At 38.8% G+C, this 17,144-nt stretch overlaps 1 protein-coding gene across 1 annotated transcript in view; it reads left to right on the forward strand.

The window, feature by feature from the left end:
• ZDHHC17 (zDHHC palmitoyltransferase 17) overlaps positions 1-17,144 on the forward strand; it is a 134,212-nt gene extending 117,068 nt beyond the window's left edge. The window contains exons 14-17 of the mRNA XM_032805454.2: positions 2,784-2,867; positions 3,323-3,480; positions 11,529-11,623; positions 13,684-17,144. Coding sequence (XP_032661345.2) covers positions 2,784-2,867; positions 3,323-3,480; positions 11,529-11,623; positions 13,684-13,822 — 476 coding nt within the window. The 3' untranslated portion in view covers positions 13,823-17,144. The remainder of the gene's footprint in view (positions 1-2,783; positions 2,868-3,322; positions 3,481-11,528; positions 11,624-13,683) is intronic.

Below are 17,144 nucleotides of genomic sequence, written 5' to 3' on the forward strand. Positions count from 1 at the left end.
CAGTGCATCGGACCTGGGCTGGGGAGCCCATATGGGGAGTTTTCAGACCCAAGACCTGTGGTCTCTGCAAGACCTGACCCTTCACATAAATGTCAAGGAACTCAGGGCGGTGTGGCTGGCGTGTACGGCCTTCTGCTCGCACTTGAAAGGCAAGGTAGTCAGGGTTCTCACGGACAACATGGCCTCCATGTTCTATATCAACAGGCAAGGCTGGGCCCGATTCTTCGCCCTCTGTCACAAAGCCCTCAGCCTGTGGGACTTCTGTGTAGTCCACGACGTCCACCTAAAAGCTTTTCACCTACCGGGTGCCTGGAACATGAGGGCAGATTGCTTGAGCAGGGACTTTTCCTTTCAGCACGAGTGGTCCCTACAACTGGAAGTGGCCTTCCAAGTTTTCTGGAGATGGGGAACTCCCCAAGTGGACCTGTTCGCGACCTGACAGAACCAACGATGCCCCCAGTTCTGCTCTGGAGGAGCCTGGGGAGGGGCGCTATCTCTGATGCTTTGAATCTGACCTGGTCAGGCCGACTCCTATATGCTTTCCTCCCATTCCCGCTGATCAGCAGGGTCCTAGAGAAAATAAAGATGGACAAAGACAGGGTTCTCATTGCCCCGGCGTGGCCCAGGCAGCACTGGTAGGGGGCCCTCTTCAGCCTGGCGGTGGCTCCGCCGTGGCCATTGCTGCTCCGCCCAGACCTGCTCTCTCAGGACCATAGCCATCTCCTCCATCCCAACCTGGCAGCTCTTCACCTCACGGCATGGCTGCTCAGTGACTAGGTGACGAGGCAAGAACACGCTCAGCTCCGGTTCAGCGCGTGCTCCTTGAGAGTAGACGACCCTCCACTTGCCACTCTTACATGGTGAAGTGGTCTTGTTTTGCTAGGTGAGCGACGGACCAAGGTGTATCCCCAACAGCTGCCCCGATCCAGCTTATCCTCAATTACCTCCTTCACCTGAGGGCCCAGGGCCTGGCACCCTTGTCAGTCAGGGTGCATCTGGCAGCCATATCTGCCTTCCACCCCCAGTGCAAGGACATACGGTGTTCTCCCATGTTATGACCGGCTGGTTCCTTAAGGAGTTGGACCAGCTTTACCCATATTCTAAGCCCCTGGTCCCACAGTGGGACCTGAATCTAGTGCTGGCTCAGCTTATAGGCCCACATTTGAGAGGCTGGCCGCGTGTTCCTGGTCTCACCTCTCATGGAAGGTGGCCTTCCCGGTTGCTATCACGTCGGCTGGGCGGGTCTCTGAGCTCAGGGCCCTGATCTCTGAGCCACCGTATACGGTGTTTCATAAGGACAAGGTCCAGCTCTGCCCACACCCTGCATTCCTCCCAAAGATGGTCTCCACCTACCACATGGGTCAGAATGTTTTCCTACCAGTTCTTTGCCCCAAACCTCAGGCGGCTAATGAGGAATGCTGCCTCCACATGCTCGATGTGAGGTGGGCTCTGGCTTTCTACCTCGAGCCAACCAAGCCATTCCGAAAGTCCTCGCAGCTGTTTGTTGCTTCAGCTGAGTGCGTAAGAGGCCAGTCGATTTCCACTCAGCGACTGTTATGTGCTGGCGAGTGTTCCCCCGCCACCTATTCTTAGGGCATGCTCGACGCGGGCGCAGGCCTCGTCGGCTACCTTTGTGGCCCACGTCCCTATTCAGGACATTTGAAGGGCTGCCACGTGGTCTTCGGTTCACACGTCCACCTCGCACTATGTGATAGTCTCCCAAACCAGGGATGACACCAGGTTCGGCAGGGCGGTACTGTGTCCTGAGAACTTGTGAACTCCTACCCACCTCCAGCAGATCCAGCTTGGAATCACCTCCTGCCCTCCTTCTCCTCTGTTGGAGTTGTCTGGCAAGAAGGAACTGAGGGTGGGGGGAGCACACAACTCCCCTTATACCATGCCAGGCAGGCGTTACTCCAGGGGTCGCTCTCCTCCTATGGGTACTGCTAGCACCACTTCCAGCACCACTACACATGGTGAGCACGCACACCTATTATGGAATAGACATGAGTCACACATCTCGAAGAACACCAAGTTACAAAAAAGGTAACTGTCTTTCATTTTGAGCAAATGCTGTTACATTATGTGTTATTCACTTCATTTTAAATGTAATTACACGTAGAATTTTTAAGTTTCATTCATTAATTTAACCAGTTTTTTTGTTAACATCTTGTTTACCTAAATTGTTGTCTATCCATCTTTTTGTTGAATGTTTTCTTTTCAGTTGGCTGTCAAACAGTTTAAGGTCAACTCGTCCTATACCTTTAATTGTCAAAAGAGGATGTGGATTTTTGTCCAGATTTCTATTTTGTGAACGTCTTATTAAATATACCTGCCCTCTGTTGCCAGGAAATAAAAATAATTCAGTATTTTTTAGACACACCAGAACAGTTGTTGAGCTCTTCTTGGCTGTGCAACAGCTTTTAACTAACCGGTTCCCAAAGCTGTGTTGATATCAATAAAGCAGATTGTAAATTAAACAAGCGCGTGTGAATTTCAGCTGCAATATAGTAGGAGCATAGAAAAATAAAACGATGTTTGGCCTTATTGAAAGGGCAAAATTGTAAGGGAGAAAAACACCTATTTTCAAGCTTCTAAGAAGTCTTATAGATATTACAGACTAATGTAATGTTTCCAGAGAGTAATGTTTCCATATAAAGTAATTAGCAGTGTTGTCCTAAAATAATTTAAATTTAATTCACATGTCAATCAGCCATCAAGCGTATTACTGACTTTTCTCAAGGCGGAAAAAATTAATTCATGTTGTTTGTGTTCATCTTTAGGAGCAGGGAACCATCGCTATTTCATGGGATATCTGTTCTTTTTGCTTTTTATGATCTGTTGGATGATTTATGGCTGTATCTCTTGTGAGTACATTTTTTCTTAATTGTTTTTAAGTACAGTATTTCATTTAGTTCCTCATATGAGTATTTGCACTATCAGAGTTATACTCTGATACTATTTGTATTGGAATTGAGGTATGCTTTAGTATCTGCTCAGTTCAGGTGTTCTAGAATAGAAGAATACCTAGATATTATAGAAAAATATCTCATTAAGAATTCTGTACAGTCCTTGTTACTATTATTCCATGCCCTTCATTAAGTTACTATCATCTCTGTGACTTTAAATTACAGCTGGTTAGAAAAGGAGGAACAAATTGTGAAGGTTTTTGAAAATTATTTCCATATTTCATAAAAAAACTTGCATTTTGTCAAAGTTTTCTGACCAGTTCAAATTTAAATACTACATTGATATGTAGAAAAAATGTGTGATCTGAGGATTTTATATGATTTTTAAATCTATAATTTTTTTCTTCTTCCAGACTGGGGAATCCATTGTGAGACTACTTACACAAAGGATGGATTGTGGACGTACATTACACAAATTGCCACCTGTTCACCTTGGATGTTTTGGATGTTTCTAAATAGTGTGTTTCATTTCATGTGGGTGGCTGTATTACTCATGTGTCAGATGTATCAGGTATGGCAAGGCACTTTGTTTCTTATTATAGTCAACTTTAAATATTGAAAGTAAATTTGCATTCCCGTTACATCAAATATTCCTTTTTCAGTTTACTTAACATTATTATAAAACAAGGCTCAGTGATCGCAGAAACAAGGTTTGCAGGGGGAATAGAAAGGTGATTGTGTTGTCAGTCATAGGGGTTGCCTCATTTAGAATAGGGAGGGAATCGGGGGTCACCAGGCAAAAGGGAGATTGTCTTATTGGGAGTTGAAAGAGTGTGAAGGTCTTTGTACAAATGATCATTTTATTAAGAGTGAAAGGGATCAGAAGTCTCTATTCAGTAGCTCCCTTGACAGCCATACAAGTGAAGATAGTTTGAATAAGATACTCATTGAATTACATTGGAAGGTTTCCTTCAATCACTTTTGGCTAACATTTTCTTTGTTTGAAACCTTAGGCACTTTTGAAAAAAATTATCCAAGTCCCATTTTTAAGAGCAATTCAGGCACTTAAGCTCCTGAGTCTCATTGACTTTCAGTGAGACTTATCCTCCCAAGTCACTTTTCAAAATGGGACTTAGGCTTTTCAGTCACTTAAGTGCTTTTGAAAACTGTACTCTTATTTCATATTACATGGTTAAAGCCTGTTGCAAATTATTAGTGCTTCTAAATGGCACTGAAAGAGATTTAAATGCTGATACTCTTTCACCTATCACCTTCGTGACACTTGTAGCTTTTAGTGGAGCAGTCATCAGGAACTCGAGACTGCGTGGTTTGTCTACATGGCACGGCACAGCTCTCTAGAGGGGTCTGATTTATAAAGCACTGTAACATGTTGTGGTTTAATTGCCCCACATAGACCCTGCTAGCATGCTCTGAAAGGTATCTAATTTGCATCTGCATAGTCTTGTTTCAAAAATTCAGTGTAATGGTTTATATGTCAAAAGTAACTGTTCATTGTTAATGATTTTAGCAGAAGCTTCCAGCTAAATTGACTCCCACCAGGCTCCTCCCAGGTGCTGAGGTCCCCAACTTACCAGATTTCCAGCTTTTTCCTCTTACAACATTTTCCATGCAGTTCTTTGTCATTAAAAAAAACTAGGAATGTCACGTGATTAGAAAAATTAATCACGATCAATTGTGCAATTAAAAAAATTAATCACAAGTAATCACACTGTTAATAATAGAATACCACTTATTTAAATATTTCTGGATGTTTTCTACATTTTCAGATATATTGATTTCAATTACAACACAGAATACAAAGTGTACAGTGCTCACTTTATATTTATTTTTATTACAAATATTTGCACTGTAAAAAACAAAAGAAATAATCTTTTTCAACTCACCCGTACAAACAAGTACTGTAGTGCAGTCTCTTTATCACGAAAGTTGAACTTAGAAATGTAGAATTATGTGCAAAAAAAAAAACCGTTCAAAAATAAAACAATGTAAAATTTTAGCACCTACAAGTCCTATTCAGTCCTACTTCTTGTTCAGCCAATCACTCAGACAAACAAGTTTGGTTACATTTGCAGGAGATAATGCTGCCAACTTCTTGTTTACAATGTCACCTGAAAGTGAGAACAAGTATTCGCATGGCACTGTTGTAGCCGACATCGCAAGATATTTACATGCCAGATGCACTAAAGGTTCATATGTCCTTTCATGCTTCAACCGCCAGCAGAAGGTTGATTTTCTTTTTTGGTGGTTCAGGTTCTGCAGTTTCTGCATTGGAGTGTTGCTCTTTTAATATTTCTGAAAGCATGGCCCACACCTCGTCCCTCTCAGATTTTGGAAGGCACTTCAGAATCTTAAAACTTGGGTCGAGTGCTGTAGCTATTTTTAGAAATCTTACATTGGTACCTTCTTTGCGTTTTGTCAGATCTGCTGTGAAAGTATTCTTAAAATGAGCATGTGCTGGATCATCATCCAAGACTGCTATAACATGAAATGTATGGCAGAATGTGGGTGAAACAGAGCAGGAGACAATACAGTTCTCCCCCAAGGAGTTCAGTCACAAATTTAACAAATGCATTATTTTTTTAACGAGCATCATCGGCATTGAAGCATGTCTTCTGGAATGGTGCCCAAAGCATGAAGGGTTATACGAATGTTTAGCATATCTGGCATGTAAATACCTCTGGCTACAAAAGTGCCACGCGAATGCCTGTTCTCACTTTCAGGTGACATTGTAAATAAGAAGCCGGCAGCAGTATCTCCTGTAAATATAAATAAACTAGTTTGTCTTAGCGATTGGCTGAACTTGAAGTAAGACTGAATGGATTTGTAGGTGCTAAAGTTTTACATTGTTTTGTTTTTGAATGCAGTTATATAGCAAAAAAAATTTACATTTGTAAGTTACAGTTTCACGGTAAAGAGATTACACTATAGTACTTGTATGAGGTGACTTGAAAAATACTATTTATTTTGTTTATCACTTTTACAGTGCGAATATTTGTAATCAAAAATAATAATTTAAAGTGAGGACTGTACACTTTGTATTCTGTGTTGCAACAGAAATCAATATATTTGAAACTGTAGAAAAACATCCAAAAATATTTAATAAATTTCAATTGGTATTCTGTTTAACAGTATGATTAATTTTTTTTAATCACGATTAATTTTTTTTAGTTAATCGTGTGAGTTAACTATGATGAATCAACAGCCTTAAAAAAACCTGTGGCACAGGAAAATACAGAGGAGTAAAATAAATTTAATTTGATATCAAAATAAATTATAGATGCAATACTGTACTAATTGTATTATTCAATTTCATCTTCATTTAGTAAAAACATTTATCCTTAGTTTATCAGAAACTGCCACAGAATTTCGAGTTTCTCCTACTGGAGCACGCAGATATGAATGGCTTTGCCATAGAAGTTGCATTTAGCTTGCAGCAGAGTATGTGGTGCCTAGCCCTAGACTATAGGTTTGTCTGTATTGGGAAACTAATCCATTGCTGATAGTGGTTGTCAGTAGTAGGTCTTCACTGTCTCTTTTTCAACTCATGTTTGTAAACTGTTTAATTGCTTGTGTAAAGGTACAAAAATATTTAACACTATTGCAGAAGGCATGAGTGAAACATGATTAAAACAGTTCAGTGACTGAATGAATACAAGTTGTGTAAGTCTGGTCTCAGTTATGCATTGTATAATTAACTGGACAAAATCTTTTCAATGGAATCTACACTAGTAGTTAAACGGTTTCCAGCTGAGGGGACCCGTTCTTGTTAACTGTTGTCAGCAGTGGTCGTTTTCCTAGTACATATATAGCTTAAAAATAGTAAGTTGGGTCTACATATTGTTAGCTCAATGTAAAATGAGTTCAGGCTCTTGGCTGTTACATAAAATAAAAGTAATAGAACTACAAATGCATATAAAAAGGAAATTGTGTGTATTTGCTGTAGATCAGAGTAGTTACAGATGAGACTCAGTTTTGTAAACATAACTTTACTCTTCAGAAAAATGTCTATGTATACATCTCTGTAAAGTACAATACAAAACATCAAAGTTGATATTATGCAGGTAATATTTCTCATACTAAGAACTATATTAATTTTTCAAAGTCAATAGGTTATTTACATATATTTTAGTATAGTTTGTGGAAAGGATGGTGGCAGTTATAAATCCATTCTTAAAGATCTCAGAAATGATAATGGAAGGCATACATATGTCTGGGAGGACTGAACAAACATCTAGACAAGGAAATAGCAATGCAGCTGTTCCAATGCAAAAAGAGTACTGGGGGGGGATTCTGAGCCAAAAAATTAATTATCCTGCAAAATTCTGCATACTTATTTGTCAAAATAATGCAGTATAATCACACCAGTTTCAATTATTTTGGTAATTTATTTAAACTACAATGCAGAAAAAAGTCACAATTAACTATTCAGCATTACCTAAACACATGAAAGATAAGTTACAAACACTTACAGAACCAGTTTCTCCTCCCTTGGTTTTCACACCTCTACTGCTAGAACAGCACCTCATCCTCCCTCATTGAACTAACCTCGTTATCTCTAGCTTGCTTGCTAGCATATATATACCTGCCCTGGAAATTTCCCTACATGCGTCTGACGAAGTGGGTATTCACCCGAAGCTCCGCTCCAAACGTTGTTAGTCTATTAAGGTGCCCACAGTTTTCTGCTGGTTTTACAAATTGTAACCAACCCTAATTCCAGTGTATAATCCTGGATTTTCATTTACATTCATTACGACACCAACAGAAACAAACAAACAAAAAAACCTATAAACGTAGATGTCCATTTTAACATGCTCGACTGTTCAACTGAAGTCGTACAGGTTTTTGCTAATCATTGTCCTGAACTGGCTCGGTACTTTGGGAAGTGCTTGATTCTGATGCCTGACTTGTATTGACTGCTTGGAATGTTTATTGCCCTCAAGTCTTTTTTTTTTTTTTTTTTTTAAATGGTAATAAACATAAATTCTGAGCTGTAATTAACTCCTTGTGTCATTGGCACAGAAAGGTGAGAAAGCACATTGATCTTCCTAGCTGTTTCCTTATTGTCATTTATGGAACTTACTCACTCTGCAATGTAGGGGCCTGAAACTTTTACAGTTTTGTTACTCCTTGAGATGGACTTAACAATAGGAATATTAACAACATTACTGTGTAAGCAGGCTGCTACATTTCTGCCTCGGGACAAACTCTGCCTCATTCATAATAAAGCCCACCCTCCCTGCCAGGCAAGCTGTAGTAGCAAGTGAGAGGGACAAGGCCCCGTCTAGACTACGCGCGAAAATCGATTTTAGATACGCAATTTCAGCTACGAGATAGGTAGTGAATCGAATATCTAGAAATCGTTACTCACCGTCTTCACGCGCGGTCGATGTGCGCGGCTCGCCATGTCGAATCCGGAACTCCGTTTGTTTTGGTGGAGTTCCGGAATCGATCTAAGCGCGCTCTGGGTTCGATATATCCCCGTCTAGACCAGACGCGATATATCGAACCCCGAGCAATCGATTTTAACGCGCCGAAATGGCGCGTAGTGTAGACGTGGTCTGAGTCTCTCTCGCTTGTTGGCAGGCACACACGCCTAGCCCTACCCATTGATAGTGATCAATGTCTCCCATGTAGGCACAGACACCCAGCCCTCCTCCCCCAGTGATTTGCGTGTCTGAGGCTGCTCCAGGCTCGCTTGAACACATGTGTTGCTAGAGGAGAGGCATGTGTCCCCCTCGCAGATTTCTCTTGCATTTTTCTGTGCGGGGGGATACACAGAGGTGCAGAATTCTGTCAGGAGTAAAAGATGCACTATACTGAAACAATTTTCATGCATTTTGTGCATTTTCCTCACTAAGAATCACTGAGCATTCACATATCCCACTGAAATTAATGAATATGTTCACATAATATGTAATTCTATATGCTAAAATATAAATAGATTCTTTGAATTTTCTCACACTAAAGATCTCTTGTGATCAGACATTTAGCTTTTCCCTTGAATGTAATTGTCATTCTTCTTTCCCAGACACCTCATTACCATGTCTGACCAGCAATCTTGTAACACAGACTGAAACTCTAACCAATACTCAAAACAGTAGCCTGGATGAACAATCTGTCTGAGTAGTCTTGGAATGAGCCAGACAGTTCAATATGTTCTGTGGGGCTGGGATCTGTATTTCAGATGTTCTCATGTCTGCCCATCTAATGAGACCATTGTGTGTTTTGCATTATCTGTCAGTACAAAAGCCAAAGGAGGAAAGTTTATTCAAATATCTTAACAAAATCATAGGCCAACTATTAGAATTATCAACTACAGGTTTAGACAAGAAAATAATATTCAAATACATCACATTAGCCGCATTAAAAAAGGAATACTTTTCCTTATCTGTCCTAACAGTAAAGAACAAAGTCTTATCACACGTCTCTTCACAAGGGCTTAGTTACCACTTCAGTGTTTCCAGTTATATCAGAAATAAGATCCACACTCCAAAGTTTGAAATAAAGTGTCAGGCATCTCAGCTTTTTCCTTCTCTCCTGTAACGATGATTTAGAGCAACCACCAATATAGATTCCAAGTTTATACTTGTGATCCAGGGCCACCACACTACCTTCCAATGGGATTTCCTGCCCAAGATAAATGAGCCAGGGTGACCACATCTATTCAGTGTGGCTTCCAAACCAATATAAAGCACCAGAGTACTAAAGAAATGTGAACGTGCAACTTTCCAATGTGCCTTCCAATCCCCAACTATCCCAGGATCCATTAAACTCCATACGTAAGTTACTTTAGAACAGTAGCTCTCAAACTTTTTTACTGGTGACCCTTTCACATAGCAAGCCTCTGAGTGCAACTCCCCCCCCATAAATTAAAAACACATTTTTATATATTTAATGCCATTATAAATGCTGGAGGCAATGCGGGGTTTGGGGTGGAAGCTGACAGCTTGCGACCCCCAACATGTAATAACCCTGCAACCCCTTGAGGGGTCCCGACCCCCACAGTTTGAGAACCCCTGCTTTAGAATGGGATATGTTGGTAGATATTTCTTCAAATTCTATGGAATCTGGAAGAACGCTTTCCTCACGGCGCCTCGTGAAATGCTTTGTACCCTTAAATGTGATGAAGGCAAAATTACTATAATTGTATTTAATACTGTTTACAAGGCAGAAAACATGCAGTGTAGGAAATATGAAAAACGAAATGTGAAATAACTACATTATTTAATGTGTCCAAATCATTATTTATACTATTGTGTGTAGAAAGATAGTAGATAACTTAAAAGAACTTGTTAAAATCTGTTCCTAGAGATCCTAACTTGGCCTTTCTCTTAGGAGCTTTGTTCTTTGCTTTTTTAACTCCACAGCCCCTCTCTTGATTCCTCTCTGATGGTTTGAAAGTAAAGTTCACTGATCCCTTGACTGACCATTCCGATGGGTTCACTCTCTGCTATTGTTCCTTGCCACTCTCTGTTCTGTCTTCCAAGCAGCTACCTTATTCCCTGGAGAAGATTAAAAGACCTAGCCAAGATTTTCAAAAATGGTTTCCTAAAGTTAAACTCCTAAATAGGTGGCTTGATTTTTTTCAGAAGAGAATATGAGTACTCAGGAGTTCTCATTCATTTTGAAAATCAGGCCTCTTCTTACAGAACCTGGCAATAGGTGCCTAACTTAAGGCTCTTGTTTTTTTGAAATCGTGTCCTCTTTCTTTAGATACCTCTCTGTTAAAGGGACAAAACTTCAGTACATCCAGAAGAGGCAAGTAAACCTGAGTGTAATTTCCGGAATGCTCAGGATTATCAGACATGGCTTGTTGATCCCATAACATGGGGCTGAGTTACCATATGACACTAAGAATTCTAAAGCATTAGCTTATAATAGTGCCCAGTTGTTAAGGGAGTTCTTCTACTTTTGTTTCCAGTGTTGCACATGCAATATACTACAGTAAATCCAGGCCTTGCATAATTTAAGACTTTTTCAGACTCCCCCTTTTTAGGTCAAAACAATTATGGAGTAGTTGCTGTAAACTGTTCACACTTCTTGAGTCAAATGACCCATGCAGAAGGTGTTTTCATCCCAATGTATTATTTCTTAGAACTTCCTGTTATTGAGACAAAATTTTACAGGTGAAAAAATTACAAAAATATCATCTTATAGTTACTTTAAATATCAGTGCCAAGAAGGAAAAAAAGTTGTTTCAAAATTGTTTAAGATAATGCCTAAATATCTACTATAATAAAAATAATTGCTTATCTTATTTATTATCTCCAGTATAGATTATTAGGGATTTTTCTTCTGGATATCAGGATTTATTAAAACAGAAAACTACTACACAATTTGATACAGCTGGTTCTGTTCACTCAAGAAAGAAAGACTCAGATAACGCAGATGTACAGGCAGAGCAATGCAGCTTGCATTGTGCCTGGTCCCAAACTAAACAGCCCCTGACTTTCACAAGCACCAAATAGTCCTGCACAATTACAACCATAAAGTAACAAACAAATGTGGGGTTTTTTTTCCCAGCCTCTCTCTCTCCTGGTTTGCTTTTAATTTTGGAAATTCTAAGTGTTTGTTTGCTTTATCTCTCATCTTTTCTAGATATCTTGTTTAGGTATCACTACAAATGAGAGGATGAATGCAAGACGATACAAGCACTTTAAAGTCACAACAACATCTATTGAAAGCCCATTCAAGTAAGTTTATAAAAAATGTCTCATTTAGATAGCCAACCCACAAATGAACTTCACAACTGAATGCAACAAAACAGAGCTGAATGCTGAAAACTATCTTCCAGATGCTGATAGGATCCCAGAATTTCAGTTTTTTGAACAGCTGTTTTTACCGTAAGCCAATGTATCTGATTATGGAAAGTGACTTATAATTATTGTTAATATTCCTAAATGAATCTAGCCATTGACGATTTAACATAAAAAAAAAATTATGCTCCCAGGAAGGTAATAGTCTTTTTGTTGGTAAAGAAATGGAAAGCACCTTCCTTGTAGGGGATGTTGCCATTTCACTAAGTTTGTTTTTGTGCTAGTAAAAGGACTTACCTTCAACATTTCTTCTCAAGTCCTACCATGCAAAAGAAATTAGCAAGTGAGACTAGTAACATGGCTTCATGTGGTCATGACCTTTCTAGAGATGCACAACAGCCACAATCAGATTTCTTTTTGTCTGAGGAACACAAGCCTGTGCCCAGAGCAGATGCAATGTATTCCTTTCCTCACTGATTTCAAATTCCATATCCTGTAGCCATTTCCATTAGCTTAGGAGCTTTTAGAAGATGTGTTCCTTAAAATCATGAAACAAGTGTTTGAACTGACTAAATAAGCACTGCCTACAAAATGGAGCAAAAGTGTCAATCACGGTTTGTTTACTTAATGTCCTTTCAGGAGTTCAGATGTTCTTGTTGTTGCTTCTCATCTTTCTAGTCTACATCCTATTACCTAAGTTTTGATTTCCAGAAAATCAAGCCCTACTCATCTTTCAGTGTAATTACAAGGCTTCACTGCCCTCAAGCAAACAGAAACTTTCGGATTAAAAATAAGTTGCCTTCCTGAGATTTTTTTACATATTAGAGACTGTAAAACTTTAAGAAATTGACAATGAGGTCTATGATTTAACAGCTGCTGGACTTGGAAGCTATCAGTCTTGTCCTCTAGGTCCACGGAGATGTGTATACTCTATATTTTGTAGTGTTCAAGGATTCACACTGATCTTTAGCCTATGAACCACCATATAAGCTGAAGACGAGTATTAATTAAATTGAAGGTGATCCTGGAAGAACAATTACTTCATATTCATGTCTGGCCCTTCTGTGGTGCAATGATTCCTTTTGAATCCATGTCTCTGCCTCTTCCAGAACGGTATGCTCCAATACACTGTGTGGGACTGGCTTTCAAAATCATCTGAAACTTCAGCTAGCATAGAATGTGGCCACCCAGTTAGCGGTGTTTGTGGCATGGAATATATTACACCCATGTGCTACAGATTGCCTTGACCTCCAGTTCATCACTGGGTGCAGTTTAAGGTGTTGATTTTGATCTAAAAATCCCTAGGTATTTTGTGTCTTAGCTATCCTAAATACCACTTCTTCTCATACTCCGTACTTTGGAAGCTCTTGTTCTCGTATTTCCCTAAATTTCAATGTTATTTTTGGTCTTAGTTGATGGCACTCAGCTCTGAACTTTGCTTTCCTGTTGGTCCAATAGAGCATGTCCTTCAGGATGCATTGTAATGCCTGTTTGTTGGTTCAAACTGTTGCCTCAGTGGGATAGAAATTGGTTCATGGGTCAGGGATTTCTCTTGAGCTTATTCAGTTTTGTTATTTTTGAGTTCATGTAATTTTTCAGTCTATGCTTAAGTTGTAATATTCACATATTACAAAATGGAAAAAATAAAATAGCATCATCTGAAATCAAAGGCAGGATAATGCTGCAATTGTTTTTATATAATGTTCTATTGGTGCTATTGTTTGCTTTTTCTATCAAATATATTCTAGCAGGTCATTTTTTCTTAACTTTAAGGTGGGATGTTGGGTTGTTATATAACCCTGGCATACTATCTTGGGGAATGGCTGATTTAAGGTTAAAGAGTCAGCTGTGGTCTCAGAATTTGGGTTTTCTACATTTGGAGAACTTTTTGGAGAGCAAGCAGACATGGTAAATTTGGAAGTAGACAAACTTGTGCTATGTTCAATGACTTGAGATGTTACTTACTAACGTATGTCTTCTTGATTGGTTTTTTTTAGCCATGGATGTATAAGGAATATTATAGACTTCTTTGAATTCAGATGCTGTGGTCTTTTTCGTCCTGTTATTGTGGACTGGACAAGGCAGTATACAATAGAATATGACCAAACTTCAGGAGCAGGCTACCAGCTAGTGTAGCACCATCTTCATCCTGTGAGCATATCAGATCTGAGTGGTGCCTGAAAATTTCTCTCTCGAATCCACATCCTTTGAACCGTAGCATGCTATGAGTAGGGCTAACGATGAATCTTACGGTACCTTCTCTTTATCAGAGTTTTATTAACGAAGGTAAAAATGGACAGAATAAACTGCCAATCCTGATAAGGAAGAGGAGGAAGATCAAAAAGGGATTTTAACCATTCTTAACATGAGAATTATTCACAACAACATACTCACTGCATTTGTTGTTGGATATTTTATTTAACACCTTTTACAAAGGAGCATGAGATTATGAAAGTATTGACATACCTAGTCATGTTGTGCTGAACAGAAATATTCATTTCTCAATTTGAATAATTCCATTGGAGTAAGAATCTGGAGTCTAAAACTAAATTTCACAGCGCAGTCAGACTTCATTAAGATTGCTACATTTAGTTCAGGTAATGTGATTTTATATAGATTTTTCTATAGTATAGTGTACATGGGAAAATGTGCATTTCAATACTGTGATTAAAATTATGTGGTTTTATTGGGGATTGACTGTAATGTGTTAAGCTGCTGAAGCAGGGCACATGAGGAAGATGTTCACAAATAAGTGTGTTACCTATATTTTATGGCTGTCAGCAGTTATGGCCATCTGTTTCCGGTACAGTGAAATACACATAATAACCTTGTTTCGAGGTTGTATAGTCTGAAAATAAACAGTTGCACGAATAAGTAAAGCTCTTCTGTCGAAGTTAAAGCCCTGCTTAAGTGCATGATATACTTTTTAAAAATAGACCACAATATATACTATATGATATTCAGCAAAAAATAAAACACAATTTAATTTGATATCTTTGAACAAATGATATAAACAGTTTAATACTAAGAGTGATCCAGTGTAATGTATTGCATAGTGACTGGAAAGGTTTGAAGAGAAGTTGCATAGGGGGACCAAAGATATGAATGCAAAATCGCAGTAATAGAAAAGAAAGGTTTATAACAGTTTTAAATTCCATGTGATTGCAAAACAAATCATGAAAACTGACTAAAACACTCATGTTGTTTGCATAGAAAATGATTGAATCCAAGCTTAAGTAAAGTGTGATCTCTGTTAATAGCACATATGAATGGAAAATTTAATAGGACATTCTGAAGAAGATGGTATGTCAGCAAGTGGAAATCACCCTTGAGATTTTTTTCTGTTTAGTTCTCTCACTGCAAATATGTTTGAAAGGTAAGGAATGATCTGAAATCTCATTCCAAATGGGCTTTTTGTTGTTGAATGTGATGCACTGATTTTCTGTTATGGCGTTTTCCTATACTCATGGTGAATTATTCACTGTTTCCCTAACTATTTGTTTACAGAGAGACTTGGATTAGTTCTCTTTTAAGTGCTGTAGCATCCTAGTGGTTCGAGAAATCTGTGAAGGGAGTTTTCAGAGGGGACCTGGAAGCAGTTGATAGAGACCACTGTAAAGAATGTGTATCTGTATATAAATAATTTATCAAATAGTTTTCTCCTTGTGAGTGTGTGTTAGTATATTTAAGGTTGCTCATTTCATTTTATCAACAAAAAGTGTAGGAAGATATCTAACGAGCTTTTAGTGATGTTCAATACTGCTGTTAATAGGCATTATACCCTGCAAATTCACTGCATGTTTGATGCTTGGCAAAATTAGCATTCCCTGTAATATGCAGATTTCAAGTATAAAAGCAATCTAGTGGTATTCCCGCCCCTTGCCTTAGTAAGAGGAGCAGTGAAACTGTAAATAGGTGATGTTCAGTATTTGCAAGTAGACATTTTTTTTCTTTAGCTGTTTCTTTGATCACAAGACACTCGCGTAGTTTGCAAGTACCAGATATCAAGATTTACAGAAATGTAACATTAGTGTACTTGAATGTTTAAGACTGGGGGGGAAAAATCAACATTATCTTTGATACAGTGTTTGGGGGGAGTTGGTTACAGGGGTGGCAAGAGGTTTTTGCCATTTTGTCAGAATTTAGAATTATAACAATTCTGTTATTAACATGAACAAGAACAAATAACACCTTTATTCATATTTTTAATTTCTAAATGGAAAATATGAATAACCCTTCAAAATGTCTTTACTTATTTTACAATTAAAGGTAATGTTCTGGACCTCCAGGAAAAACTTTTTTCCCCATTTCTATTTGGGGTTGGCTGACATAAAGAACTTCAATCAGTTGAAAGTTTTTAGTAAATACATTTCATAGCATCAGTAATCTAATGCAGGGGTCCCCAATGCGGTGCCCATGAGCACCATGGCGCCTGCCGGGGCATCTAAGTGCACCCGCATACTGGCCGGTGGACTAGCCTCTGCCGAAATGCCGCCGACAAGCTACATCATCCAGAGGCATCACTGCCGAAATGCTGCTCTGGATGACGCTGCTTGTCGGCAGCATTTTGGCAGCGATGCCTATTGATGATGATGCTTGTCGGTGGAATTTCAGCGGATGCTCATCCTCCGCCATGGTCCTCCGTGGCTCGTCGTTTGGTGCCCGCCGGACGAAAAAGATTGGGGACCACTGATTTACTGTGTAAAGTACATTATTATTTTAGTTGTCCAATTAACTAACAAAGTCTGTGTACGAGAATGTTTGCAAAACAAGAGTGGACTTTGGTGGTAATATGAGGTTAATTTTGCAGTCTTTAATTGAGCATCGCTCCCTAGTGGGAGTTTTGCTTCATTATGGACTGCAAAATTTGGCCAGTAGAAAATATAATAGGTTTAGAATCAACTTGCAAATGTCCCGGATTTAGGGCATACAAATCTAATACAAAGAGTTAATTATCTTGAGGAATACTGAGACCTATGACCTGAAACCATCAGAATGGGAAAAGCCATTTACGCAGCATTTTTCTGTCAAGTAAACTATTAAACTTACAATTTGCGTATTACAGCAAAACTACATCGCTTCCAAATTTTCGTGAAGCTGATTCAGAGTGAAATCACATCAGCTTTATCTGATATAGGTTGAGTAAATGGAAATTTTGTCTCAGCCCTAAACATGTGCTGTTTCTTTGCGGGTTTCTATGTTCTTCGGTGTCCACCAGATTTTGTTTTTGAAAATTAATATGCATAAAACAGCATCATTACATTTTAAGCTATGGATACATTGTTTTTGTATTTTCTTTATTTATAACTGTGCCAAGTATTATTTTACTACTGTCAGGATCTTGATGTATTACATGGTGAACAAAAATCTGTAAAATGTTTAATAAACTAGCTCTCCTTACATAAATTAAATCTGTGAAAATTTTGTAAGTTATTAATCAAATAAATATTGACTCTTA

The sequence above is a fragment of the Chelonoidis abingdonii genome, chromosome 1, assembly GCF_003597395.2.
Source record: "Chelonoidis abingdonii isolate Lonesome George chromosome 1, CheloAbing_2.0, whole genome shotgun sequence".
Classification (NCBI taxonomy): domain Eukaryota; kingdom Metazoa; phylum Chordata; order Testudines; family Testudinidae; genus Chelonoidis; species Chelonoidis abingdonii.